The sequence below is a fragment of the Meleagris gallopavo genome, chromosome 19, assembly GCF_905368555.1.
Source record: "Meleagris gallopavo chromosome 19, MGAL_WU_HG_1.1, whole genome shotgun sequence".
Taxonomy (NCBI): Eukaryota; Metazoa; Chordata; class Aves; order Galliformes; family Phasianidae; genus Meleagris; species Meleagris gallopavo.
This window is the reverse complement of record NC_139422.1, coordinates 200,279-227,255: the sequence shown is the minus strand read 5'-3', so window position 1 is coordinate 227,255 and position 26,977 is coordinate 200,279. Positions and strand designations below refer to the sequence as shown.

At 49.4% G+C, this 26,977-nt stretch overlaps 1 protein-coding gene across 1 annotated transcript; it reads left to right on the top strand.

The window, feature by feature from the left end:
* The first annotated feature begins 5,537 nt into the window (after window positions 1–5,537).
* UAP1L1 (UDP-N-acetylglucosamine pyrophosphorylase 1 like 1) lies at window positions 5,538–23,813 on the top strand. The gene is made up of 9 exons (XM_085239249.1): window positions 5,538–5,937; window positions 11,938–12,142; window positions 13,680–13,855; window positions 15,071–15,243; window positions 16,995–17,191; window positions 18,138–18,278; window positions 19,684–19,869; window positions 20,596–20,662; window positions 21,341–23,813. Exons 1-9 carry the CDS (start codon window positions 5,664–5,666, stop codon window positions 21,425–21,427), a joined length of 1,506 nt encoding a protein of 501 aa, XP_085095375.1. The 5' UTR covers window positions 5,538–5,663; the 3' UTR covers window positions 21,428–23,813.
* Window positions 23,814–26,977: the final 3,164 nt, after the last annotated feature.

Below are 26,977 nucleotides of genomic sequence, written 5' to 3'. Positions count from 1 at the left end.
GGCGCCGCGGACCCATTGGCTGCAGGGGCGGCCGCCGGTTTGAGTTTCCGCGCGGCACGAGGCGGCCCGCGCTGGCCCCGCCCCTCCCGCGCTCCGCGGTGCCGGGGGTCGGCGCGCCATCGGCTGCCCCGAGCTGGGGGGATCGCCGAGCCCGACTCGGCCCCGCGCGGCACTACCCAGCCCTACGGGACAGAGCGGTGTCCCGGCGCTCCCTGATCTCTGGCGGCTCGGGGCCGTGCCCGCTGCCCTGGGAGCTGTGCCGTGCCCGCTGCCCTGGGAGCTGTGCCATGCCCAGCCCTATGGAGCTCAGCTGTTCCCCAGCCTCCCCTGGCAGCTCCGTGCCGTTCCTTCGGGCCGTGTCGCTGTCACCAGAGAGCAGAAATTGGCGCTGCCCAGCCCTGTGAGGAGCTGCGGGCCATGAGGAGCTGCAGCCTTCTCTGGGCCGTACAAACCAAGGGACTGCAGCCACTGCTCACACACGGCACCCTCAGACCCTTCTCCATCTTCATAGCCCTCTTCAGGGTGTTCTGGAAGTCCTTCCCTGCTTTTCCATGCCCTGGGGGCCGCCTCCCCATGGGGCTCACCCTTCCTGCTCCCATCCCATCCCATGGCTGCTGACTCCATGCTGTGTGGTGTAAGGGCCCCAAGGAGTGGTTTGATGACCTCTGCAGCCATCCCCAGCAGGAGGGAGTCCCATGAAAAGCAATGCTGGCTTGGGCAGCGCTATTATTTTAACAGGCACAAATCCTCTTTTCTCACAGCACAGGCCTTCATCTGCTGCTCCTGTTGCTGTAAATCTGCTTATTACCCGGAAGAACTAGGACTCTGCTACCTGTGCTCAAACTCTGTTCTTTTTCTGCTTCTTACAGTGACAGATTCTGACAGGGACAGGTCTGTGTGCCTGCTGGGCTTTGCACTTTTCTGAAGCCGAGATGCCCACCCGTCTGAACAGGTGCAGGGATGCACAGCCTTAGTGAGGTTGGTGAGTGCACGTTCTTCTCCTGGGAGGCTTTCTCAGCTCCCTGCCTGGAATGTCTGCCTCTTCCACATCAAAGACACTGTAACCTTGTGGGAAGTGAAATGTGTCTCTTTAGAAGCAGGGAGACCTGAAGACCTTGCATTGCCAGCCAGTCCAGAGCAAATTAGGTTAGTGAACAGGCACAAAACGTCCAGCATGTGAGATGACTCTCACTGTCAGCTTTGCAGAAGCAGGTGAGAAGTTGTGTTTCAGCCCAGCTTTCTCAGTTTGGCAGCATCCCCAAAGGAGTGAGAAGTACTGCTTTTTGCAGAAGGCACGGAGAGGTGCCACGTGCTTGACTTGCCTCATGCCCCCAGAGGCACAGTGCCTGCAGCAGAACTGAGTGTGTGCCCCGGGGGCTGTGGGCAATGCAGCAGCACTGACTGCCATCGAGCTGAACCTTGCTGAGAGATGAGGAGCCCAAAGCTACCACAGCTATGGAGAAAGGTGAAGAAAGGTGCTGGTGGTTGATAAATGTGGGAGAAACAAGGTCTGGGTCCTCTCTTTTTGTGAACTTAGTATGAATCAGCAATATTAAGAGAAAGAGTTTCTCTAATATAACCTGAAATTTGCTATGTCAGTTACATCTGCATGTTAGCCCTAATGAAACACGTTACCCTTCTCTGCAACATCCCTCTGTCAGACAATGCACTGCAACAAAGCACAGTTGGAGCACCACTGCCTCTGTTCCCCCTCCATTGGCACAGTGACCGCCTGGGGCACCCTGGCAGCCTCAGGGGGGCACCTGCAGGGACCCCAACCTCATCTGATGTTTGTGCTGCTGAGAGTCACCGAGTGAGTGCCCTGGAGCACAGGGATGGCTCGTGTGGGCACAGGAACGTGTTTGGGTGCTGTTTTGCTGGCAGCACAAGACAGCAGAGCACTGTCAGGAGCAAGTGGGGCATCAGCACCTGGGAGGATCCAGAGAGCACTTATTCACCCTGTATTCAGAAAAGGCGATTAGTGACTGCAGGTGCTCATGTTGTGAGGCTGCCTGTGTCACAGACACCTCCTGTGCCATCTGTCAGGGTGGCTCTGAGTTTGTTTGAAAGGAAGAAGGGGGTAGAGATTTGGCCCTCGTGGTTTCCTGTCAAGGAGGCCTTTGCTATTCGCCCATCACTGCTAGCTTCCCTGCTAAGGGCAGACATGTCTGCTACCTTCAGCAGCTGTGTCCTGCTGGCTTCTCAGCCTATTCTTGCCACTCCTCTTCTGGATGGAGTTTGTCAGCCCTGTGAGGCTGCCAAGTGAACCATCACAGCCTCTGGAGACCATTGCCAGTCCTTTCCCTATCAGCAGCCTGCTGGCTCTGCTCTCCCCATCACAGCCAGGCTGTTCACAGCCAGATCTTCTTTAAACCATTTCTTTTCATCAATTTTTTGTGCCTTCTTGCTTGTTTTGCAATCTCTGTCTGGCTTGGCCATGTTGGACCAAAACCATTCACTGCTGTGGAGCATACAGGCAGAAGTCTCTGGTGCATCACTGAAGGTCACACTGCTCAGCTCTGCTAACAGCAAGAGGTGAGGCTGTGTGCCTCCACAGGGCTTTAAGCCTCACATGTTGCAGCAAAGTCGAGGTATTTCAAACTGACCCAAACTGTGGGATTTTGAATTTTGAATGACATTAATGACTCCTGTCCAATTTCCCTGCCTGCCAAGTCTTAGTAGGAAAATACCAGAAACTATTCCTGGCACTGACCGTATATTGGGGTACAGGTGAAATTCTCTCTCTCCTCCATGTGGAAATTTCTGCTCTGGCAACAAGAAGCTGAGCCGTGAATGCTCACTGCAGCCTTGCTATGTTTTCTATATCAAGGTGACTTCAGGAGACTCACAGAATGTTCATGTTTTCTTCCTCACAGTGGCAGGGTGAACAAAGGGAAGCAGATTTGGAAAATTCTTGGAAAGGACTTTGTATGTTCTATGTCTGGTTGGTTGGTTTGGTGGTTTTTTTCCCCCCTTCTCTCAGCAAATAGTTTATTTTAGGGCCAGCCAAGTTTCTTTTCATTGACAAGAGATATCTTTCTTATATTTTTTATTTATTTTTAAGTTTTAGTATGAACAACTTAGTTACTCGGTTCTCCTTCCTTCAAGGTACTGGAAAGCACCTTCTGGTGGGGGGAGCTGCCAGCTCCAGCACTGCCACATCCAAAAAATGCCCTGGAACTGCTGGTTGCTTAAAACCACACCATGAGCCGTGCCAACAGCAGTCTGGCTCTGGGTCTCTCTGCTGCTGAACTATGAAGCACGGTTTGTGTTAACACCTTCCCCCAGCCCTGAAGCTGTAGGGAATAGCTCCCAGTGTCTCCCAGGCTGTCAGTCCAGCACCCCAGGAGCTCAGAAATGCAGGAGCTGTGCAGCCTCGGGGAAGCAGCAGACCTTTTCTTGTGGGAGGGCTGCCTTTTTTGCTTTTCTCAGCTTTCAGATGCCATCCTGCTTCCACCTTGATGCATGCTGGGCCTCTCAAGGACGTGCTCTGTTTGCTTAGGAGGAGGGCAGGCACTTCCCATAACGCTGCTTTTCTTTCCATCGGACCGTTTTTCCCTCTGAGCAGGAAGTCTGGTGGCAGGCTGGCGCCTACTGGCTGTCACAAGGGCTGAGAGGGGGCTGGGGTGTGTGTCTGAGGGGCAGAGGGATCTGTATCCTCATCTGCAGCACGCCTAGGTCAGCTGAACAGGCACTTTATTGGGTTGGGAATCGGGGCATGAGCCAGGACCGTAACGTGTCCCCAGGTGGTGTGTCATGTTGGAGTGTGGACACCAAGACAGGCTAACCTGGCTCTGTTACCCGGTGTGCTACACTTCAGCAAATGGCAGCCATTCCATTTAGCAGACACAGAAGCAGCTAAGTGTAGCAAAAGTTATCTTATAGACATCAGCTACCTGACCCCTTGTTTTACTCACCGGACAACTGTAAAATTGCTTTTCTCTGCAGCACACATCAGTGGATTCTTACCTATTGAAGCAGAGTCCTAAAACGAAGGAGCTCTGTCATTTCCCAGATAAGATATCCTGAGATATCCTGCCCCAGCCCACTGCTGGCACCACAGAGAGCAGTGTTTGCCTTCTCTCTTCTTTAGAGATTCTGGAGCTTTCTGATGATGTTTTTCCCATTTCACACACACATTTGCATTTTGTTTGTCCCATACTTACCCGCATCCTGCTTTCTCAGGTTATCCTGTCTGACATGCCCAATCCAACCTGAATTCTATTTTTATCACTTTACAGAGGAAAATTCCTACCCACATGAGTGCAATAGATTGTGGAATCAGGGGGGACACCCTGCAGGAGGACAACCTGCTCTGGGAGAGCCGAGATAGCAGAGAAACATGCTGCGTTCCTTCACACCTGTGCAGCAAGGGCTGCTCCGAGTCCCACTGGAAAGAGGCAGGGCAGGAGGGGCAGAGGAGTTGCCCTCTATGTTGAAGAGGCAGGTGGAGTGCGAAGAGCTGCTTCTCAGAAACTTCCACCATCAGGTTGAGAGCCTATGAGTGAAAATCAGGGACTGGACCAATACAGGACAGCTGGCGGCCAGGTAGTGAGTCAAGTTTGTGATTTTGAGAAGGATGGGCCTGGCAAAAAGCAAAGTCAGGACCCTGAGCCTGGGGAGAGCAAATTCCTGTTTAAGGAATTCCTCAGTAAGATCTCCTAGGAAGCTGTCCTTGAAGACAAAGGAGACAAAAGAGTAGCAAAGCCAGCTACTCTTCAAGGAAAAGTTCTTAAACTCTTTCTGAGCACACAAGAGCTTGTTGTCCCACAGTACAGGAAAACAAGCAGGGGAGACAGAAACCCAGCATGGCCTGGCAAGGATGTGCTGGTCAGATTGAGGGATAAGGACACGTACAGGCAGTGAAAGCAAGGACGTGTCACCTAGGCAGAATACAGGGATGCTGTCCGGACATGCACAGATGGGATGCAGATGGAATTGCACTTGGTGAAGGATGTTAAACTCAATAAGAAGGGATTCTGCAGGTACGTAGGTCAGAAGAGACAGACCAAAGAGTTCCTCTGATAAATGGGAAAGGAGAACTGGCTACAACAGACATGGAGAAGGGTGAGGCACCCAGTGGGAACTGGCAGCCAGGATTCTTGTATTTCTCACATCCCTGAACCTCACATCCCAAAACCTCTGGGTGGGAACTGGAGGAGCAAATTCCCCCGCACTGTAAGGGGGACTGCAAGTCCAAGACTGACTCATGAGAATGAATGCATACAAGTCTATGGGGCTGGATGACATGCATCCCAGGGCTGATGTGGTTGCTGAGCCGCTCTCCATCATATTAGAAAAGTCATGGCTGTCAGATGAAGTCCCCGGAAAAAGGGAAACCGTGCTGAAATAATGCCGAGAGCTTGCTGCTTCGTGCGCAAATGCAAGAAGGGGTGTCAGTTTCCCGAGCACGAAGTTCCCAGCTCCTCTGGTATCCTCGGCGGATTTACGTGAACAGCCAAACGCCTTTCGCCGCAACAGCCGCAGAGCCGACAGCCGCGTACCCTGCAGGCCGGGCGGGAGGCGCGGGGAGGGAGGGGAGGAAGAGGGAGAGGAAGAGGGAAACGGAGAGGTAGCCGAAGGGCCGAGCAGGGGCAGGCGGCCGCCCCGCCCCGCCCCGCCGCCTCCCGGGACCGCAGCGGCCGCTCGGTAGAGCTGCGAGGATGGAGCCGCCCGAGGAGGTGCGGGCGCGGCTGGAGCGGGCCGGACAGGGCCACCTGCTGCGCTTCTGGGCCGAGCTGGACCCGGCGCAGCGCGCGGAGCTGCTGGCCGCGTTGCCGTCCGGGCTGGGCGAGCACTGCCGGCTGGCGGCGGCCTGCGCCCGGCAGCGGGAGAACCTGGAGCGCCTGGACGGCCGCGTGGAGCCGCTGCCCGCCGCGCTCCTGGGCAGCGCCCGGCACTGCGGCCCCGCCGCGCTGCGGCGCTGGGAGGACGAAGGTGAGCGGGCGGGGGGGATCGCCGCCGGGGGGAGCGGGCGCGGGGATCGGAGCGGCCGCAGGCGGTGCTGCTCGGCCCGGCGAAGAAGCGTTGTGTTTCGGTGAGGCTGGGTTTCGGTGAGGCTGCGGAGGCCGCAGCTGTTGCTGAGGTTGGCAGGAAGGTGCTGTCAGGGCGGACTCACGAGACAGCGCTTGCACGACGGAATGCCGCAAATAGAGAGCGTTGTCTGCCGCGAGCCGCCCCGTGCTGCCCGTGCGCTGCCATCCCCGGCACTGCTCGAGGCTGCGGTGCCCCGATGGCTCCCGGCCGACTCCCGGCTCAGGGCTGCGCCCAGCGGGATCCCCGCGGCAGAACGGCGTCACGTCGGGGCGGCGGCCATCGGCCGGCGTGACCTCCGTAGCCGTGATGACTGTCACAGCGCGTGGTGTCGATCTGCAGGAGGGGAGGATTGCGGCGAGGCAGGCGGCGCGGTGACTGCGCTGTTGGCGTGGGGACTCGCCGTGCCCAGCCTGAAGATGGCCGGTCGGGTCCCCAGCTCAGAACAAGGGCTGCCGAGGCACTTGGGACCAACTCATTTAACTTATGCTTCAAACAATTAAATGCAGCAGCACAGGCTGGAGAGGCACGAGGTTGGCGGGATGTGGAACAGCAGTGTTTACAAAAATACAGACAGTGAGCTTTGCTGCTGGACCCAGAGCTGCAGCAGAGCACGCGCTGCCTCGTGGGCTGCAGCTGTGCTGAGGGCAGTGCAGAGTTAGCACAGGGCCTCTGTCCTGGAAGGAAGATGAGATTAGAGAGCAGAGTAGAGAAGTGCTGACGTGGCAGGTAGTGTAGGAGACAGGAAAGTGTCGATGAGAGAGGAGGTGCAGGACAGCTGCAGGACAGATCTGCTCTCCGTGTCCTCTGACTTCATGTGTGTGGCAGTTCGTGCATCACCCCTGGTGGCTGCTAAGCCTGGGGCAGGCCTGGCCAGCGGATGGGCAACTTCACCTGAGGCACCGTGTGCCTGGCCACGATGAGCCAGCTGGCCTGCCTGCATCCCTCTGGTGAGCTGTTGGGCACTGCATGGCTTGCCAGGCCACTGTTTTCAGAGCTGTCAGCTTTCCCTGGTCACTTCCTGGGACCGTGAAGGGTTGGGCTGATGGAAGAGGTGGTGCTCAAACCTGGGCTGTGTGCAGTGGGGTGCTGTGTTTCCCCCTCCCCATCATGTGTGTATTACACGTCTCGTGCTTTTTTTCTGAGCGTACATCCTGTTTCTTCTCAAAGCCATATCCCCTTTTCTTTACAAAATACAGCAGTGCTGTTTGATAAGTAAATCGATGCAAAATTGAAAGAAAACAAGAGAAAGACAGCTGTGGCCAAAGGAGTGTCCTGAACTGTGGCAACCATCTGCACAGTCCCGACCCACAACAGCCAGTGAAGACGTGGGGCCGTGTGGGCAGAGGAGTAAAAATTTCCAAACGGAAACAAAAATGCAGAAATAGAAGTGATGAGGTTCCAGAGCAGAAGAGCTTTTCTGATGCGTCAGACTCCTCAGATGGGGCTGAGTGGTGATGAGGTAGCTGCCCTGCTGCTGGGGCAGAGTTCTTTGGGGTCCAGCATCAGTTCTGCCCCATGTCTGGGCTGGCTCCTGGTTAGTGGTCACAGGCATTTGTGCCCAGCCAGGTTATCCAGCAGTGGTGCTGACGTCTCACTGGGTCTTTCTGCACAGAGCCTTCCTGAACTGAGTGGAGTGGTAGAAGTGGGCCCATAGCAGCCACGCAGGAGTGCCAAGGAGGGCTTGGAAGCAGACCTTTGAGGATTGTGCTTGCTGCTTCAGGCTTGAGCATGTCAAATTGAGGAGCAATTAATTTTAAGGCAGAGCTGCACAGTTAATTTAACTGCTTTACTAAACTAGACAGCTAGGCCCTTTGTCTTCAGCTCCAGGCCAGAGAGGGGCTGGCCCAGCTGACTTGTGCCAGTGTCAGCAGTGAGCAAGGCAAAGAGTGAGGCTGGCCTTCCTTGCTGCAAGCAGTTCTCACTGGTGGGAATTTGGAAGGCCCCATGTGACTGGGACTGACTGCCTGCACCCCACAAAAGTCACATGACCCCAGAATCCAGATTGCCCTGATCCCTATTTAGCCTGCAGGTCGCTTCTGATTTCCACCAGGAGAGGGGGATGCAGTTTTTAAATTTCACATTGCATTGCTTTTTACGGTCCAGTTTAATTCCTGGGAGCGAAACCTTGTGGTGCTGCTCCCCAGCAGCGTTGGCCTGGAGGCTGGTATGCGAGCGTTGCCTTTCCCCAGGGTGTGCTGCAGAGCCCCAGACAGCGTTCAGTGGCTGGGAGTGGCGTTGGCTCCGGCTTTCCTCCCTCTGTGTGCCCTGGGAGGACACAGGCTCCCAAGGTCCTGTCGAGTGAACCACAGGTGGTGTTGAGCTGGAACATGCGCAGCCTTTCCCCCAGGGATTGGTGTCACCCCTCAGCTGAGCTCGCCCATGCTTTGTGAGTGGGCATTCAAACTCCCGGCAGCTCCCACCTGCAGCAATATCTCATCTTCAGGTGAAGACAGAACAGTGACAACACTGTTCTCTTGACCTTTCCTCTTCCCCCTTTTGAGAGTAAAAAGCAATTCTTAGAGGATCCAATCAATTCAGAAATTATTCTTGAGAACACCTAAGATATTTTTAAGTAGTTAAAAAGATTAAAAAAATGTAATCCATCTGTCATTGTCTCTGAGACATAAGTCTTAGCACATATAGACTTGCTTTCTGGGTCTTAAACATAAACATGAAATGGTCTCACTTTCTAGGCAGCATTATGGACGATGACATAAGTAAAGCAGAGATGCTTTCAGATGCTGTCTTTATTTTATTTAGAAACATAGCATCACAGAATTGCAGCACAGATGGATTGGAAGGACCTCACAGCTCCCAGCCCCATCCCTGCCATGGGCTGGCTGCCCCTCAGCTCAGGATGCCCGGGGTCCATCCATGGCTTTGGGCACCTCCAGGGATGGGCAGCCAGGATCCACAGCTCTGGGCACAGTGCTGGGGCCTCACTGCCCTTTGGGTAAAGAATTTCCCTCTAACATCTAACCTAAATTTCCCTTCTTTTGGTTTAAAATCATTCTCCCCTGTCCTGCCACTATCACGCTGTGTAAAAAGTCATTCTCCCTGCTGTTTCTAAGCTCCCTCTAAGAACTGGAAGGCTGCAGTGAGGTCTCCCCGCAGCCTGCTCTCCTCCAGGCTGAGCACCCCCAGCTCCTCAGCCCGTCTTTGCAGCAGAGGTGCTGCAGCCCTCTGAGTGTCCTGGTGGCCTCCTCTGGACCCGCTCCAACAGCCCCACGTCTTTCCTGTGCTGGGGGCCCCAGGCCTGGACGCAGTGCTCCAGATGGGGCCTCACGAGGGCAGAGCAGAGGGGGACAATCCCCTCCCTGCCCGCTGCCAGCCCTCTGTTGGTGCAGCCCAGGGTGCTGCTGGCCTTCCGGGCTGTGAGCGCACACTGCTGCTCGTGTGCAGCTCTTTGTCCACCAGGACCCCCAAGTCCTTCTCTGCAGGGCTGCTCTCAAGTTCTTCTCCCATCTGTACTCATATCTGGCATTGCCTCGACCCAAGTGCAGCACCCCGCACTCAGCCTTGTTGATCCTCATTAGGTTTATATGGGCCCACCTTTCATGCCTGCCCAGATCCCTCTGGATGGCATCCCTTCTGTTGTATCAGCTGCACTCAGCTTTGTGTCATCTGCAAACTGCGGAGGGTGCACTCAATCCCACTGCCTGTGTTACTGGTAAAGATGATGAAGAGCTCTGATCCAGGTATGGACCCCCAGGGGACACCGCTCATCACCAGCCTTCACCTGGACACAGAGCCACTGACCACAACCATTTGGCTGCGACCATCCAACCCATTCCTTCTCCACCGAGTCCATCGCTCCAATTTAGAGATAAGAGATCCCTGCCCTCTATAAGGACAAACACTAGTGTGTTCTCAGACTTGGAATACAGAGAAGCCATGTACCCCATGTGGGACAGAGGCTGTGAGCCCACACTGCAGCTGCTCTGTGACTTGGTGTAAGTCCCAATGAGGCAGCAGTGTAGCACAGCTGGTGCAGCTATGAATGAGCCAGGCACTTCTTGTATCCAGAGAAGCAAGTCTGTGGAGCCACCTGCATGGTGATGTTCGTATGCACTGTCTGCTGTCAAGGTCTTATACTGCAGTTCTGTGGCATTTGTGCAGCCATGGCCGGCTCTGTCCTGCTGCTGCTCTGAGCATTGCTTGGCCTCTGGGCCCACAACCAGCTGTTGGGTTTTTAATGTGGTTGGCTGTCACTGGAGAGTTATTCATTCTGTGCAGTCCTTGGTCACGGGTGTGACAAGAAGCCTGCTCTTGCCAGTGGCAATGGCTGAGGGCTGTTCTTTGCTCAGACACCACTATTTATCTTGCTTTATGAGAGGCTTATCATTACTGTGGAGACGCAGAGTCAGGTTTGTCCAGGGATAAATTGACAACACAAGAGGCTTCTGTTTGCAAAATTGCAGCTGGCTGTGCTGGTTGAGCTGAACAGAACCATAATGGTTGTTTTCCCTTTTCCTGGGATACAGAGCTGGGAGACAACAGCAGGATGTGTGCAGCTGCATTTCACTCACAGTAATACCCACTGCTTCAGTTGCAGGGGTGACTTTCCATTCCTTGCCACCACTGTGACCCATATTGAGCGGAGTTTAGCTTTGGTTTCTAACCACAGCTGGTAATTTTCTCATCCCTGCCTACTCCTGAACTGCTGTTTAACTGCTTGCCCCTCCATCCTTGTGGGTTGGTGTGTAGATAGCAAAAGACATAGCTAATACCTGAGAGCTGCTGCTCTATGCTTTGTTACATCTTTTGCAGTAGGGAGTTCAGTAAAGGTGCAGTAGAACCATTAATTGTTTGGTATTTGTTACATAAATTTATGCTTCTTTTGCTTTCATGAGTGCTACAGAACTCAGATTTCGGAGCTTTGCTGTAGTAGAGCTACATCTTTCAGTGTACAGCTCTCACAGTACTATTGTCTGTGCCTTTTTAATTTTAAGTTTAACCCATTCAGGCTTTTCTGTCTAGCCAAGAACCTTCTGAAATTTGGAAGCTCCCGGACCCAAGGTGCAGGTTTCCCCCTAGAAAGCTTCCTAATCCCACTTGAAACCAGAGGTTGGGCTACAGATCTCTAGAGGTTCCTTCCATCCAAAATTTTGTGATCCTATGAATTCAAAGTGATGTTTGCAGCAGTGACAGCAGTGCTGTGTAATTGGCTTCCTGCAGGCTGCCTGACCCAGCATGGTGACCTGCGGGGAGACAGAATATGAAGGCAGAAACATGGTCCTACCATTGCAGTGAGAGTCAGCGGTATTGCTACAGTGACAAGGGAGACTTACATCTGTGTTTTTAGTGCTGGAAGCTAGAGTTTTAAACAAAATTAAAACCAAGACAGGTTTTTACAGCAGCAGTTGGAATTTTTCCTTCTTACTGCTCATTTAAACAGATGATTATTTAAAGGTGAGCATAAAAATTACTATTTCTTTCTAAAGCAGTGTTTTTGGTCCCTGTGCCTTTTAGTCTGAGTGTTGAAAGATGTCCCTATTTGGAACAGGACTGCCTCAGCCCAGGGCAGCTCAGCAGGGCTTTGTCTGAGTCTTGACAGCCCCAAGGTACAGTTGCCCCCACTTCTCTGCATGTTTTTTCCAGGGATGCACCACTTTCCCAGTAAATCATTTCTAATGTCCAGTGTGAACATGCTGAGCTGCACTCAGAGCTGTTTCCTGTTGTTACACCATCTGCTGCTTCAGATAAGGGAATGTGTATCAGAGAGGTGATTTGTTTTAATATGGCATACAGCACCATTTTGCTCTCTGAACTACCAGCAGTTGGTATGGAACAGCTTCTGGCTGTTGCCAGGGCTCTGTAGAAAGGCTCAGGGGAGGGGCACAGGATGTGGATTGTCTTTGTGATTCTCATGTTCTCTTTGGCTTCTTTCTCCTGTTCAAGGTTTGCAGCAGATCTCACAGAACAAAGTGGCAGTTCTGCTGCTGGCTGGAGGACAAGGAACCCGCCTGGGAGTGAGCTACCCCAAGGGCATGTACAACGTGGGATTGCCCAGTGGCAAAACCTTGTATCAGATCCAAGCAGAAAGAATCCGAAAAATAGAGCAACTCGCTGGCCAGAGGCACCACTGCAAGTGTACTGTCCCCTGGTAGGTGGGCTGAAGCCACAGACCTGCTGTATGGGGCTCTTTGCTTTGCGGTCTTGCCTGTCTTGTCTTCCAGAAGAGCCTCGACAGCTGCCATGCAGAGACATGCTAGGGGAGAGTTTTGGCAGCATGTGTGATCCCAGCATCTGGAAGAGGTGCTCGGGGTGGGCAGTGACACACCATCAGTGCCTGCAGCGAGCGCTGCCCTGGAGTCACTGACCGCTGTACTGTGTCTGTTTCAAGCACAGACCTTACAATGCAGTAAACAGCACTTTTCAGTGCCTGTTTCAGATCATTTGTGAGAGATTTGTATGTTTGTGCTGTACTTTCTCAGGTTCCTCTCTGGAGAGAGAAATCACACCTTACTGAGAAACTCCGTGTATCTTCAGGCAGAGCATGAAACTCTTCCCTTCCTCAGTAGTAACTCCTTGCCGTGCTCCATTTTTAGGCTGCCTCCTACAGTTGTTTGCAGCTGTCTGCCTTCTCTCCTGGCTGCCCATTGTTTTCAGAAGCCTCCAGGCTTTCACAGAGCCTAGCGCTGCAAGATGCAGAACGTCAGTTCCCTCTGAGATCGGGTGGGTGAGAGAGAGGAAGGCGCTGTTGTGTGGCTCTGGGAATGTTTTCTGCTGGGTGCTCACCCTTAGCTTTTAGAGATACCATTACAAAATCCCTGTCTGGTCTGGCAGGGTGTGGGAAGAATGAAGGAGTGCGTATGCCTCAGGTCTTCAGGATGACACATTGTTTTACAGATAGGAATCTGAAGGTGATTCAACTCCAGATTGTGTGTTTCTTTCTAAACCTACATATACATGACCCGAATTGTAAATGTATCCATCCCTAGTGCTGCTAGAAGCCATCAGCAACATCTGCTGATAATGTTTACAGTTTATTTCCCTTGGGTTGAAGAGACAGCTGGCTGCTGCAGTACCCCGAAGGACAGTATCTACTGTGCTGCAAATACGTAAATCAGTGTGTATGAGGCTCTCCTGTGCAGACTATGGATAGTCTGTTGTGCTATCAGAGGACCACATACACTAAATTGTTGAAGGGCTAGACGGGTATGTGATGCTCTCTGCTCTGCACTGGTGTAGCCTCACCTGGAGCAGTGTGTGCAGGGTTGAGTGCCACAGCATAAAGGCATAAAACTACTGGAGGGCTACAGAGATGAGAGAGGATCTGGAAGGGAAAGTGTATGAGGAGCAGCTGAGGTCCCTTGGTTTTGATTTGAAACTGAAGTGAACGAATCTTTTGTGCCATTCTTTGCACTGCTTTGGAGTTGACTTGTATTTGCAGATGTTATGCACATTTAGGGAAGTGCTTTCCTGTCCTGGGTGGAGCTAAGTCTGTGGATAGGATTGCTCTTGAGTCCTTGCACAGCCTTCCTGCACGATGGGTTGTGGAGAAACGGCATGTAGCTGAGCAGCAGATCTCAAGATACCCCTCTGTGTCTCATTTAACATCCTCAGGTTTTCTCCCTTCCAAGTCCCACCTGTAGTTTTTTCTTTTTCTTGTTCCTTGCTCTGCACCTGCTCCTACCCAGGTACATCATGACAAGTGAGTTCACGCTGGGGCCAACAGAGGAGTTCTTTGTAAAACACAGCTACTTCAACCTGGATAAATCCAATGTAATCATGTTTGAACAGAGGATGCTGCCAGCTGTCACCTTTGATGGGAAGGCCATCTTGGAGGAGAAGGGGAAAATTGCTATGGCTCCAGGTACCTTGCTGTTTGCCCTTATTTGGTGCAGTAGCCTGTGTTGAAAATTACTGTTAGCCATCCTTAGCACACAGGAGCAGCCTTGGGAGGTCAGTGTCAATGCCTCTAGTTAGCATGGGAGAGTTCTGTTAGATGTTTTGGGATGGTAATCAGGAATGTAGCAACCTCTGTTTAGTTCTTGCTGGAGTCTTGTCCGCACTGCATGGCTTGAAATCAAAGTTTGGGAATATTGGCAGGATTAGGAAGAGGGGGATTGCTGTGTTTTGGACCAGACTGCATGGGCAGGGCTGTGTGTATACTCAAGGGAAGAGACCCCAGGATACAGTTCTTGGGGTTCTGCCTCGCAGGATGAAGCTGTCAGTAGAGCAGCTCCATTCCCCTCCCCAGCTCGGAGCTGCTGGCTGCTCAGAAGTGATGCTGTCAGGTTGTGGAGAAAACCCACCTGGCTGAAGGCTCCTTTTCAGGGCTGATAGTGAGAAATGGGGGAAAAAACAGCAGGCAGCAAGAAGACAAACTCCTTCCAAAATTATTGAAATGTTTCATGTTGAAAAGTTCTCTTCTCTGGACCTGGACATGGCAAGAGACTCAGTGAGGGCGGTCTGTCTGGGGCTCTGCTGCAGTATTGTGACTTTTGTGGCTGCAGAATGGTTCTTCAGAGCAGACAGGAGTGTTAAAGGGGTGACCATGAAAGGATGATCTGTGATGAACAAATGTGCAAATGGAGTTCCAGTCTTTGAAAGGGCACTGGGTAGTTGCAGAGGGGGGGTGGGGGGAGAGTGAAATACACAGAGGATAAGACTGATTTTAGTCTTTCTATCTCCAGGCTGTTTAAAATGTGCTTTTGCACTGCACTGGAAGAGAAGAAATGTTATAGCCTTTTCCCACCCACTACATAGTGTTTTGCCCTTCAGTGTTTTTCCTCTGAGGGTCTTACAGCACTTACAACTAATGCTTCCCTTTGAGGCTGATACCAATAGCCAATAGCTTTGCAGATGTGGGATCTGGGCTGTGGAGGGAGACAGCCTTGTCTGAACTGAGCCTGCATCAGAGCTGGAAATGAAACCCATTGGCACTGACTCTTGGCTAGAAAACATTTCCTGCTCTGCTATTCAGGAAAATTTGTTTAGGACTTTTAGCCTCTGCTCTATTAGTCACAAAATAAACCTTGCAAAGTCACTAATTAACCAGGGCCTCCTCTTTTCTCCTGTGTTATAGATGGCAATGGTGGCTTGTATCGTGCTTTGGTGGATAATAAAATCTTGGATGACATGAAGCAGCGTGGCATCCAGTACGTCCATGTGTACTGTGTAGACAACATTCTTGTCAAAATGGCAGATCCAGTCTTCATTGGCTTCTGTGTTTCCAGAGAAGCAGATTGCGGTGCCAAGGTGAGGTGGTGCTAATGCTGGGCTGCCCACAGAGTTAAGATCTTGGGGGGTGAGCAGAGTTAAGATCTCAGAGTGAGCTTGGATGTGCTCAGATCTCTGCCCAGTGACAGCTTGCTCAGAGCAGACTCTGATGCGGCAGTCTGAAATGCCTGTTTCGAACTCACAGTCCCCTTCCTGGGAGTGTACTTGTAGCACTCCCTTCCTTCTTCCCAGAGTAGAATGGAAATCAGGCTTAGAAACATAGAATTACAGAATTGCTAAGGTTGGAAAAGATCTCCAAGATCATTCAGTCCAACCGTCCACCTCCCACCCCTACCCATTTCCCCACTAAACCATGTCCCTTAGTACAACATCCAAATGTTTCTTGAACACCTCCAGGGGTGGCGACTCCTTCACTACCCTGGGCAGCCTGTTCCAATACCTGAACACTCTTTCAGGGAAGAAATGTTTCCCAGTATTCAGCCTGAACCTCTCCTGGTGCAACTTGAGTCCATTTCCTCTTGTCCTGTCGTTGTTAGCTGGGAGCAGAGGCTGACCCCATCTCATCACAGCCTCCTTTCAGGGAACTGTGGAGAACCATACGATCTCCCCTGAGCTCCCCTTCCCACGCTGACCCATCCCAGCTCCCTCAGCCGCTCCCCATCACACTTGTGCTCCAGACCCTCACAGCTCCAGGCCCATCTCCGCACCGCTCCAGGGCCTCCGTGTCCGCACTGCAGTGAGGGCCCAGCACTGAGCACAGCGCTGAGGTGCGGCCCCACCAGTGCCGTACAGAGGGACGATCCCCTCCTGCTCCTGCTGGCTGCACTGCTGCTGACACGAGGCAGGATGCCGTGGGCCTTCTTGGCTACCTGGGCACACTGCTGGCTCGTGTTCAGCATGGCCCCCATGTCCATTTCTTCCATTCAGTCTTCCAGTCACTCTCCCTCAAGCTTGTAGCACTGTATCGGGTTTCTGGGGCCAAAGTGCAGGACCTGGAACTTGGTCTTGTTGAACTTCATTCCATTGGCCTTAGCCCAGCCTGTCCAGATCCCTCTGTAGGAGGGTGGTGTCATCTGCACATTCCCCTCATCCAGGTCATAACAAAGAAATTAAACTTCTATTAAAGCAGGGACTGTAATTGCACAGGAACCTACAAACTGAAATTGCTTCCCTTTTGTGTGTTCCTTTTCTACAGAGGCACCTGAGATACATGGAAGCTTTACTGAACTCGGTTGTGTTTTGTAAACACACCTTCAATTCTAATCAAGGCAATCCTTATATTCTACTGTGGTAGATGGCAAAAGCCAGAAGAGCCTTTGGTTTTGTGACTCAAAATTAGCAGGTTTCCTGATGTTCAGGAAAGATTTCTGTTGCTTTAATCAACATTGTTCGTGTAAGCAGGGAGCTAAAGGCCGATAGATTTAATATTCTTCATTTAATGCCAAATCTCAGTTAAAAGACCTTGATAGGAAAAGTGCCTCACAGTGTGCTGCTCCAGCCAGCTGACTGGAGGCAGCTTTCTTTTAACTGTGGACTGTCTTCTGGGTAGTTGTGCCATGAAGTGATCACGTGCTGCTTTTTGTACCAGGTTGTTGGGAAGAATACGTCTCCAGGCTACTCTGTGTACTCAGTATTATCTCACTTGTGTTTGTGAGGCACTGGAGGATCAGTGTACAGCAAAGTCTTGGAGGTCAATTTGTGCATGGCAGTTGGAATATTGTTGGCATTTTCTTCCTCCTTGTGATGTGCCCTCTGTCCTGTGGCTGCAGGTGGTGGAGAAGGCCTACCCCACAGAGCCTATTGGGGTGGTGTGCCGCGTGGATGGGGTCTCTCATGTGGTGGTGGAGTACAGCGAGATCAGCCCAGAGACTTCGCAGCAGCAAAGGCCTGATGGGGGGCTGATGTACAGCGTTGGCAATATCTGCAACCATTTCTTCACTGTTGAGTTTCTGCAGACAGTGGCCCAGTAAGTTCCAGCAGAACTGCCAGGCAGCTGTGCACAGTGGATGCTCCCATTTCCCATGTTGTAGTTATGGATACTTCCTACTCTGCTCTTCACCTCCTCTCTCCTCCAGAAAGTCCCACATAGCTGTGTCGGCTGCTGGTCACCCCAGCATGTTCTTTATGCCTTATCCAACGGAGAGTTTGCGTGCTTTGCTGTAGCTAAATCACCTGGGATAAACCAGTGCTTTGACCTTCCTGGGCTTGCAGGGGTGAGCAGCCACATGGGCTGCATCACTGACCACACCACACACTTCAGGGATTTTCAGTAGGAATGTCAGCCATGCTGTATCCCTTTGGACAGTTGGGTGGGGAAGTGGGTGAGGCTGGCAGAGGACTGCACTTTGGAGTTGGGAAACTCCAGTGTGATACCAGGCATTCAGTGAGCAGCTTTCTTCTGTTAGTCATGGCTCTGACCCTGGACTGGAGGTACTGTTTTCTTGTGGGGTTTGTTGCTGTGGGAGGATATGAAACTGATGTAGTCTAAAGGTGTGGGGACAGTTAAGGGAGACCTAATTTCATTTCTATCAATCCTGAGGCAGACAGTATTCCAGAAGAGCTTGATCCCTTTGTGTCTGGATCTGCCCTGCTCCATTTTCATTGTGGTCAAATAACAATTTGGGTTACCTTTTTTCCCTCTGCCTGTGATTGCAGCTGTATACTCCATCACCTTTTGCTTTACCCTATAATGTCATGCTGTGCATTAGGAGTGAAGTGCCTTGGCTGCCTGCCATCCAGGTGTCTGGGCTACTTTGCTCAGTGAAGTGTTTCCTGGACGTGACTTCAAGTCAACATCCACAACAGTTGACATATGACCTGGAATAGTAATAAGCCATCAGCTTCCCAGAGATGTACTTCTCTTTTTTGAGTGGGCACAAAGTAAATGAACTTGTTTGTCCTCCTTTTTGCAGAAAACACGAGTCCCAGCTGAAACACCATGTGGCCATAAAGAAGGTGCCTTACATTGACGAGGAGGGAAATCTGGTAAAACCACTAAAACCGAATGGAATAAAGCTGGAGAAGTTTGTGTTTGATGTGTTCCAGTTCTCTAAGTTAGTGGCAGAAGTGATCTTTTTTTCTCCCTTTTCAATGTCTGTTTGAATGACTTTAAGTTGTAGAAGACCTTGACAGATTGTGTGTAGTTTGTGTTAGAGAGACTGTTGGATCTACCAGGCTTCAGTGTGGCAGTAACTCTGCAGGCACTGACAGAGCGTCCACTGAGTCCTTGTGTGCAGTTCTTTGGGAATCGTTCATTCTGCTGAGGATGGTTTGATTGGCTCTCCCTCTGCTGGCCCTATGAAAGAAAGAAGGCAGGAAACATAGAGCATAGCCAGCATTTAATACAAGAGCGTGTTGGAATGTTCAGATTCTCAGAAATTGGACCTTTCATAATTGTGGTTTCCATGACAACTGCAGCTTTTGTTGGGTTTTAGGTGCATGAGAAGCTGGGGCCGATTTACATCCTTTGTGTTCAGAAAACAGCCCCCTTGGGGATAAGTTCCTGTTGCTGTAGGAACTGGAAAAACTGCCTTGCCAATCTCTAAGACATAGCATAGCTGTGCTGTGGGACTAACACAGTACTTTGTGTTCTGTGAATGTGGACTTTTAATAATTTAGGAATTTACCATAAGTTTATGAATCATCTTTTCCAAGCCTAGAATTCAGCAACAAAGATTCTGTTCTAGGTTGAAATTAACAACAACAGGAAAAAAGAGACCTTAGGCAAACTGAAATATCTTGTTTGGAGATAGTGTTTTTGTTTTAAGAGGATTTACTGTAGGTGAAGGAGATAAGGTTTGAATCCTGGTCTCCATTCCCTGACATGCAATTTGTAAGGAAACATACTTAAAAGCAAAGTCAGCCTGGTGGAAATAATGCAGAGCTATGGATTTTGAAACAACTGCAAACAGTTACTTCATGTTTTTTTCATGTTACTTCATGTACTTTTTTGATAATATGGAAAAAAATTGGCAGATGCTCTTCATGTGTGAAGTACAGAAACACGAAGGTGCTGCTGTGGATTTATTTGCATTCCCTTTTCTGCTAAACTTCTGTATATCCATTTGACTGCATGTCCTCCCGTATTGCTTACTCATACCTGGAAACTGCTGTCCTGAGTCACTGCTTGCCCCCGGGCTCCCAAGCATAGTGACTGTTTCTTTAAGCCAGGGGTGCAGTGCTCTGATGTGAGCAGCACAGCACTGCCATGTATCTAAGCTTCAGGCATTGCACCTCATTCTGTTTTTCTGTCATACAGAAAAAACAGTTCTTATTTGCTTATTTGCTCCTCAGATGGGAGGTGGACTTTCCTTAGCTGCCCCAGGCTGTGTACATCACTGCTTGTTAAAATGTGTATGAGCACTTCCCCATGAAAATTGGTTTTGCATCTTTTTTGAGAACAAAGCTGATAACTAGCTTTGTTTTTCATTATTCTTGTTTTCTCCCCTTTGCTGATAGGAATTTTGTGGCATTTGAAGTTTTGAGAGAAGAGGAGTTCTCGCCATTAAAAAATGCAGATACAGCTGAGAAAGACAATCCTACCACTGCTCGGCAGTCCCTCCTGGCCCAGCACTACCGCTGGGCTCTCAAGGCTGGGGCCAGATTTTTGGATGAAGATGGCTGCAGGATACCAGAGAAGCTCAGGTGTGAACCTCAGTGATGTTCTCTGCCTGTTTTTTGCCTGTGGCTTCCCAAGCCTGATAGCTGGCTGATGGTATGCACACTGTGCTATACAAAACAGAGCATTTGTCTGATCATTTGGTATGAGTTCTGTTCATCTGGCCTTTTCCAAACATCCTCTTACAGCTACTGCTCCATTAGTATTGTGAGCACTTTAGACACTAATGCTTTAACTCTGGCAGAGATTCCTGCCTTGGGGGTCACAAGTCAACTCCTTCTATAGTAACTTGAACACAGTAAGACAACTGCCTTAGATAGAAGCAGACTTTTCTATCACTCAGGATGTTAGCAGCCCAAAGAACTGTAATTTGTGGTCATCCCTGCCTCTTCTGATTGTGATCCCAGTTTTTAAAGCCCAGCAAGAGTCTCAGATGGATATTACAGCAATTGCCAATTCAGACACTTCCTGCTTTTACTACATGGGACAATTACTTCATCAACTGACAGTTCAATAAACCCAGAAGCTGTTCATTTTATTTGGAAAGTACCTTTTAAAAAGCCATGTAATTGTTTTGATGAGAACCTGCTAACTCCCTTTCACTTTCATAGTTTATATTCGAATGATACCTGATGCATGTGAATATGACAAATGTTGTATCCTTCTGGATGTCTTACTCTTGACAAACCTTCAAAGACAACAGTTAGTTTTGTAAGCATAGCAAGAAGTCAACCCGGTGTTCTCTTATTCAGTCTTTCAGGAACCGAAGATCCTCCGGCTGTGTGTGAGATTTCTCCATTAGTATCTTACTTTGGAGAGGTGAGAATAATTACCGATGGAAGTAAAATTTTTAAGAGTATGCAGGAATGCATCTGATTTCTTTACAGAAATGAGATTTCATTAGCCTGTGCTTGCTCAGAAATGGTAAGGTAAAGGGAGCTGGGGGTTGTGTTATGTTTGTAGTTCCATTGTGGCTTATTCTTGAGCAGTTTGCTCAGTCTTCACATATCTCGGTTTTAGCAATTTCTAAAATGAGATATGTAATGAAGTGGTGAAGTTTTGTTAGGACTCATTAGTACTTTGAGATCCATTGAATGAAAACCTTCACATCTTCGCTAAGTTCCTGTCTGCAGGTAGCTGGCTCACCGCAATTGGTGCCTTGTAAGAATAAAACAAAGGTGAAACAATGTGACTTTCTTTGCTAGGCTTGGTGTAGTATGAGTTCAGAACAACCTTGCCCCATGCCTCTCCCTTCTCAGCAGGGCTCGTTCCTGAGGTCCACTGTTTTACAGTTCATCCTCTCCTTCACAAACTCTGGTCATATGGCTGAAGTGCTTTCTACTCTCATTGGGGAACAGTTCTTTGTCTGTCCTTTGTGTGGCCTTTTAACTTTGGGAGTCAGTCATTCTTTGTAAATGTTATAGAGACTTTAAAACAGTACACATGACCAATATGATGTGTTTATGACCCAACCTTACGATTTTCACATGTTCTCAGGGTCTGGAGGTGTACATGAAGAACAAAGACTTCTGTTCTCCGTTTATACTCGATGAAGACAAAGCAGAAATGCTAAGAAGTTCTTGAAGAGGAGGGAGGTCTTCTCCCCCTCAAATCAGATGCTTGTCTGTCAGAGCAATTGTAAGAACTGACCCTACTAAAATGTCATATGAAGTGCCTTATGAAAACTTGCTTTGCAGTATTAGGTTGATGCCAAATCTTTGCAACAGTTGTATATACACATCTGTGCCAACTCACCAGATCTGTTTGGTGACTTTGAAGTCTGAGCCTTTTACCTTAATCTGTTTTGTCAACAATGATATGAATGACAATTAATACTTTCCAGGTACCAGACAGAGTTTATATTTCCTTTCTCTAGTGCATACAGATATATAACAGAGCCAGCTGGAATCTAATCAATCAGCTTTGCATTCATGAAGATTAGATCTCTGCAGTGGCTACTTTTGTACCTTGTTTGTGCTGTTGTTATTTTTTTTGTATGCTTGCTTGTTTGTTTTAAACTGTGCAGAGCTGAAGAAGAATCATTGTGATGCCCCAATCTGAAAAGTATGGAATGACTTTGTGTACTGGACTGTTTCTGTCCAAAGATCAATCTTTGCTGTAATCCTCTGCTGGTCAGGAGATGCAGTTCAGCATTCATATCCTCTAATCAGTGTGTATGGAGGAGTGTGCTGCAGTTGGGGTCCTTCTGTGTTTACGTTTTGCTTGAGATGTGGACCCTGCAGCAGGCAAGACTGGTTTGCATATGTAGGCTCAGTGGTGGCACTCCAAGAAAACTAATTAAATATGCAGCTCAGACTGATTGCTTTTTACAGCTGCAGTGACCTGCAGGGGGGGAAGAGGACAAAGAAGAAGGCTGAGAACTGTTTTCACAACAACCTTCTCTTCTTCTCTTACGATAATCATTTATTTTGCTTTTCATTTTTCTGTTTGACACATATAACATCCCTCAGGGAGGCACTCCTATGAAGTGCCTGAAGGTGACAGTGACAGGAGGAACAAGCTGTGAGGGAGAATTTGAGGCTTAATCCCAACATAAGCAATGTACACAGTAAAACAACTCAGCTTCTACAATTTCTGGCCAAGTGGTTTTCTAGCACTTTTTCAGTTAAGGAAATAACTCTTTAGATGCCTTGCTCTTAACTTAGATTACAGACTATGATATATCAACTAACTAAGGAAGGTAATTTGTAGAATTTCAGTAGCACAGCAGCTCAGCCCTGGTGGAGGGGTCACAGGATGGCCGTGCCTCACAGCTCCTGCTCTGCAACAGCAGATCCTACACACCAAAGTCATTTCACACCTCAGGGGGACTCTTCAGGTGCATTGTTGAGCGGGGTTGGGTTGATGAGCAAACACTGCAGTTCCCCTAGTCAACCGTAAGGAAGGTGATGAATCATAGAATCATAGAATCACAGAATGGCCTGGGTTGCAAAGGCTCACAATGCTCACCCAGTTCCAACCCCCTGCTGTGTGCAGGTCGCCAACCAGCAGCCCAGGCTGCCCAGAGCCACATCCAGCCTGGCCTTGAATGCCTGCAGGGATGGGGCATCCACAGCCTCCTTGGGCAACCTGTTCCAGTGCCTCACCACCCTCTGGGTGAAAAACTTCCTCCTAATATCCAACCTAAACCTCCCCTGTCTCAGTTTAAAACCATTCCCCTTGTTCTATCGCTATCCCCCCTACACTCCCTTCAAGTACCGGAAGGGGAGAAGATGTTTCAGATGAGGCATTTCATGTCTCTGCTTCTACTATAGAATTATCAATGCTGATATTAAGCATTGATCTTTTATATAATTGAATTTCTGAAATTCTTCCTATGAAGCTGCATTCAAAATGTTGGAGAAAATAAAAATAGCTTTGAGAATAATTATCATTTGTAAGTAGGCTCATGTTTTATAGAGAAACTGCCTAAATGCTGATGGCAGAATTTAAAGATATGAAGTGTATCTGCATATACATGAGTAATTAAGCTTTTATATGTGCAGACCAGCTAACTACAGTTCTGGTTATCTCTTGCTGCGTGTGCAACCAGTATTTTTAGCAGAATTTTTAGTATAAATTGAGCATTTGTCTTTGACACTCAGTTCTGTTTTTTTTTATTGTACATTTTTTATGGGTCATTTCTATTCCTGTCAGTTGAGTTTTCCATTCAAGAACTGATTGCATTATATCTTTGAGAGCATTGCTTGTCAGTTCAGGCCCAGGTTGTTTTAAATTGCACTGTGCTATAAAGAAAGAATATTCTTCTATTCTTTCTAGAATGCTTTTTGTAACTGAACTGCAGTTCATTTTCTGTATGCTTTAATCGTGTGAACACTGAACTGCTGATATGTTTTTAGAGATTGTTTTTGAGGAGAAGAGGAATTAGGATGCTGAATGCCTTGTTTTGTTTTGTTTTCCAGAAATTTTTGGACAATGAAGCATTTTCATAATAAAGATGTTACTGTGATTTCTATGTGTCTGTCTGTCTTCCTCGTCTGTGAGGAAATGGAGGTGGTTTTGTCCCTATGCACCACCGTGCTGTCACACAGCTGCAGGACACTGACATGGCACCACTGATGGCACAGCTGGAAGCTGCAGTGGCCATGGCTGATGTACAGGGTGACATGGAACTCAGCAAATACCTGAAGAAGTTTGACACTGTGGGACGTGTTTTTCCATCAGACAGCTAACAGAACACTATTCTCCCCCAAAGTAGTTTTTCCACAGTGACAGGCTGTCCTCTCTTTTGAGGGCTTAGTGCTGAACCCAGCAAAGGTCCAAAGCAGATGTTCTTTCTCCTTTACCTGTTTCATTCCACATTTTTCTCTTGGCACCCATATGAAGGTTGCTGTTGCTGGAGTTTTTTAATGCTTTTTTAAGCTATGTGAATTGGTAGTTTGCTGTGGTAGGAAAATGAATACTAAAATGCGAATGCGTGTGTCAGGATTCTGTTGAATTGTTTCTCTGCTTGTTTGTGCAGTGTTGATACTTACCAGAACAATTTGTTGGGGGCTGTGATTTTTTTTTTTTTAATCTTGAGATGTTAACTTAGTTCTCAGTTTTATCTTGGGGACTCTACCTGAAGTAGAGTCTAAATTTAAAGATTCAAATAATGTCCTTAACATCTAGGCACACCTGGAGGTGAATTCAAGGCCAGCACTTAAAGCTGCTTCCACACCTTTTCTCCCTGTTGGACTGTGAACTTGATGTAAATATAACCTGGTTCCCAACTGGAGGAGATGGCAATGGGTAATACAGAAACACAGGCAATGTGGCTCTAAATGTGTACAGTATTAAATGGTGCTGCCCCTCCTCCTCCCTCATGAAGATGCTCTTTGCAAAGGACATGTGAGAAAGGGCAGAGGGTTTGTGAAGGAGCAGGTAGGGAAGGAATTGTATGGATCCTGCTGTGTACCAAATTAATTTGAAAATCTTTTCAGTCAACTTTGCCCTCTCAGAGTCTCATTCATGCCTTTTCACACCCCTGAGCTCTTAGAGCAGATTTCCCGTGATGTCTGCCCTGGACCACGGCAGGGGGATTAGTGATGCAGGCTGTTAGGATGCATGTTTTAGACTGCTCTGTCCTCTGGGATTCAGCAGAACTTTGGGTCTCCTGTGCCATGCTCAGCTTCCAGGTGGGCTGGAGCAGAGGGTGTGTGCATTGCCCTGGTACCATCCTCCCACCAGGACACTTCCTGACAAGACATGGTGACATCTGCTGCACCCCTCGCACCTACATCCCCACCAGAGCAGCCTACCAGGCAGATGGGAAATGCACCTTCCCAGATGCATTCAGCCTTCTTCCAATTGCTCAGTTACTTTTCTTCTTGTGACTGGTCTGTCCTGTGATCCCACCACACAGAAGAACAGGAGGGCTCTCAGTATCTCCTTTATCTCATTTCCTGTTTAAGATGCTCACATCCTCCTTGGACAAGGTCAGGCCATGTGGTGAGTGAGAGTACGTAGAAGGCAAGGGCTGGCAAGGAGAGGAAAGAAATCCTTACATCCCTGAAGCTCGTCTGACTTGAAAGAAGTGATCATATCAGGGTGACCAGGGGCATTACAGAAAATGGGGGATGTGACAGTAGACGTGGGCAGCAGAGAATCATACCATAGAGTGACCTGGGTTGGAAGGGACCTTTAAAGTCCACCCAGTTCCAAGCTCCCTGCCCTGGACAGAGATACCAACCACTAGATCAGTCTGCCCAGGGGCTCCATTCACATCATTGGGTACCTCCCGGGATGGGGCACCCACAGCTCTAGGCAGCTATGCCAGGGCCTCACCGCCCTCTGAGTAGAGTTTCACCCTAATATCTGACCTAAATCTCCTCTCTTTTAGTTTCAAGCCATTCCTCCTTGTCCAATTCCTATCAGACTGTGTAAAAAAATCTGTCTCTTTATAAACTACTTTTAAGTACCGGAAGGCCACAGTGAGATTTTCCTGGAGCCAGCTATCTCTTTTCACTTATCAGAGAGGGTAGACTCTCCTTGCTCTGTCTCTTCTGACCAGTGTACCTGTAGATTCTCTTCCTGTTATTTTTCAAGTCCCTTGTTCAGCTTCATCTGCACCTTTGCTTTCCTGATCCTAAGTCTGCACATCTGAATGGCATCTATGTATTCTTCCCACCTATCCCTGTTTCCACTGCCTGTACATGTCCTTCCTTCCTCTTAGTTTGACCAGCAGGTCCTTTTTCAGCCATGCTGCTTTCCTGCCTCTGCTTAATTTCTCATGCTGGGGGCAGAATATCATAGAATGGCTTGGATTGGAAGGAACTTAAAAGATTGTCTAATTCCAACCCATCTGTCGTGGACGGGGTTGCCAACCTCTAGATCAAACACCAGCTCAGGCTCTCCAGGCCCCATCCTTGGCCATGAATCCTAGCAATTCCTTATCCACCAAATGGCCCAGACTTCAAATCCATCTCTCTCCAGTTTAGAAATAAGGATGTGGTGCAGGTCCATTGCAAAAACCTCGCAGATCTAGGAAGATGACTCTTCCTTTGTCCACCAATACTGTCACTCCATTATAGAAGGCCACCAGATGGGTGCTGCACGGTCTGACCTTGGTGACACTGTGCTGGCTCAGATACCTGCTCATTCCTCACACGCTCTTAACATGTTTTCTAGGAAGATCTGTAGATCACGGTGCCTTTCTTTTTCACTTTCTCATAAATGGGTGTGATATTTCCCTTTTTCCAGTCCCCAGGGACTTCTCTTTGACAGCCATGACTTCTAATATGATGGAGAGTGGCTCGATAATCATCTCAGCCAGCCTCCCGTGTATGCACGCTGTACGCACTCAGTCTCAAAGTCAGCCTTGGACTCACACTGAGGGCAGACTTTGCTCCCACCCAGAGGTCCACGTATGTGATGGACACAAGAAGCCTGGCTGCCAGTGAAGACTGAGCTAAAATAACTTGCTGAGTACCTCAGCCTGCTCCACGTTGCACGTTTGCAATCTCCCCATTTCTTAACGTAAAGACAGCCTCCCCACGCCGCCCGCCCTGCTTTTCTCTCAGACCCGCACCGCCCCCCAGCTCCCGCTCAGGCCCGGCCCGGCCCGCCGTCGCTATGGCGCGTGCGGCTGTCGCTGGGAGCGCCATAGAGCCCCGGAAGTGCTGCGGGGCTAGA

Bases quoted from the DNA above. Each gene is read 5' to 3' on its own strand.
- UAP1L1 (XM_085239249.1), top strand. From the start codon at position 5,664: ATGGAGCCGCCCGAGGAGGTGCGGGCGCGGCTGGAGCGGGCCGGACAG. The intron at 19,870-20,595 runs GTGTGAACCTCA...TCTCTTATTCAG, and splicing joins AGGATACCAGAGAAGCTCAG to TCTTTCAGGAACCGAAGATC. The intron at 20,663-21,340 runs GTGAGAATAATT...ACATGTTCTCAG, and splicing joins TAGTATCTTACTTTGGAGAG to GGTCTGGAGGTGTACATGAA.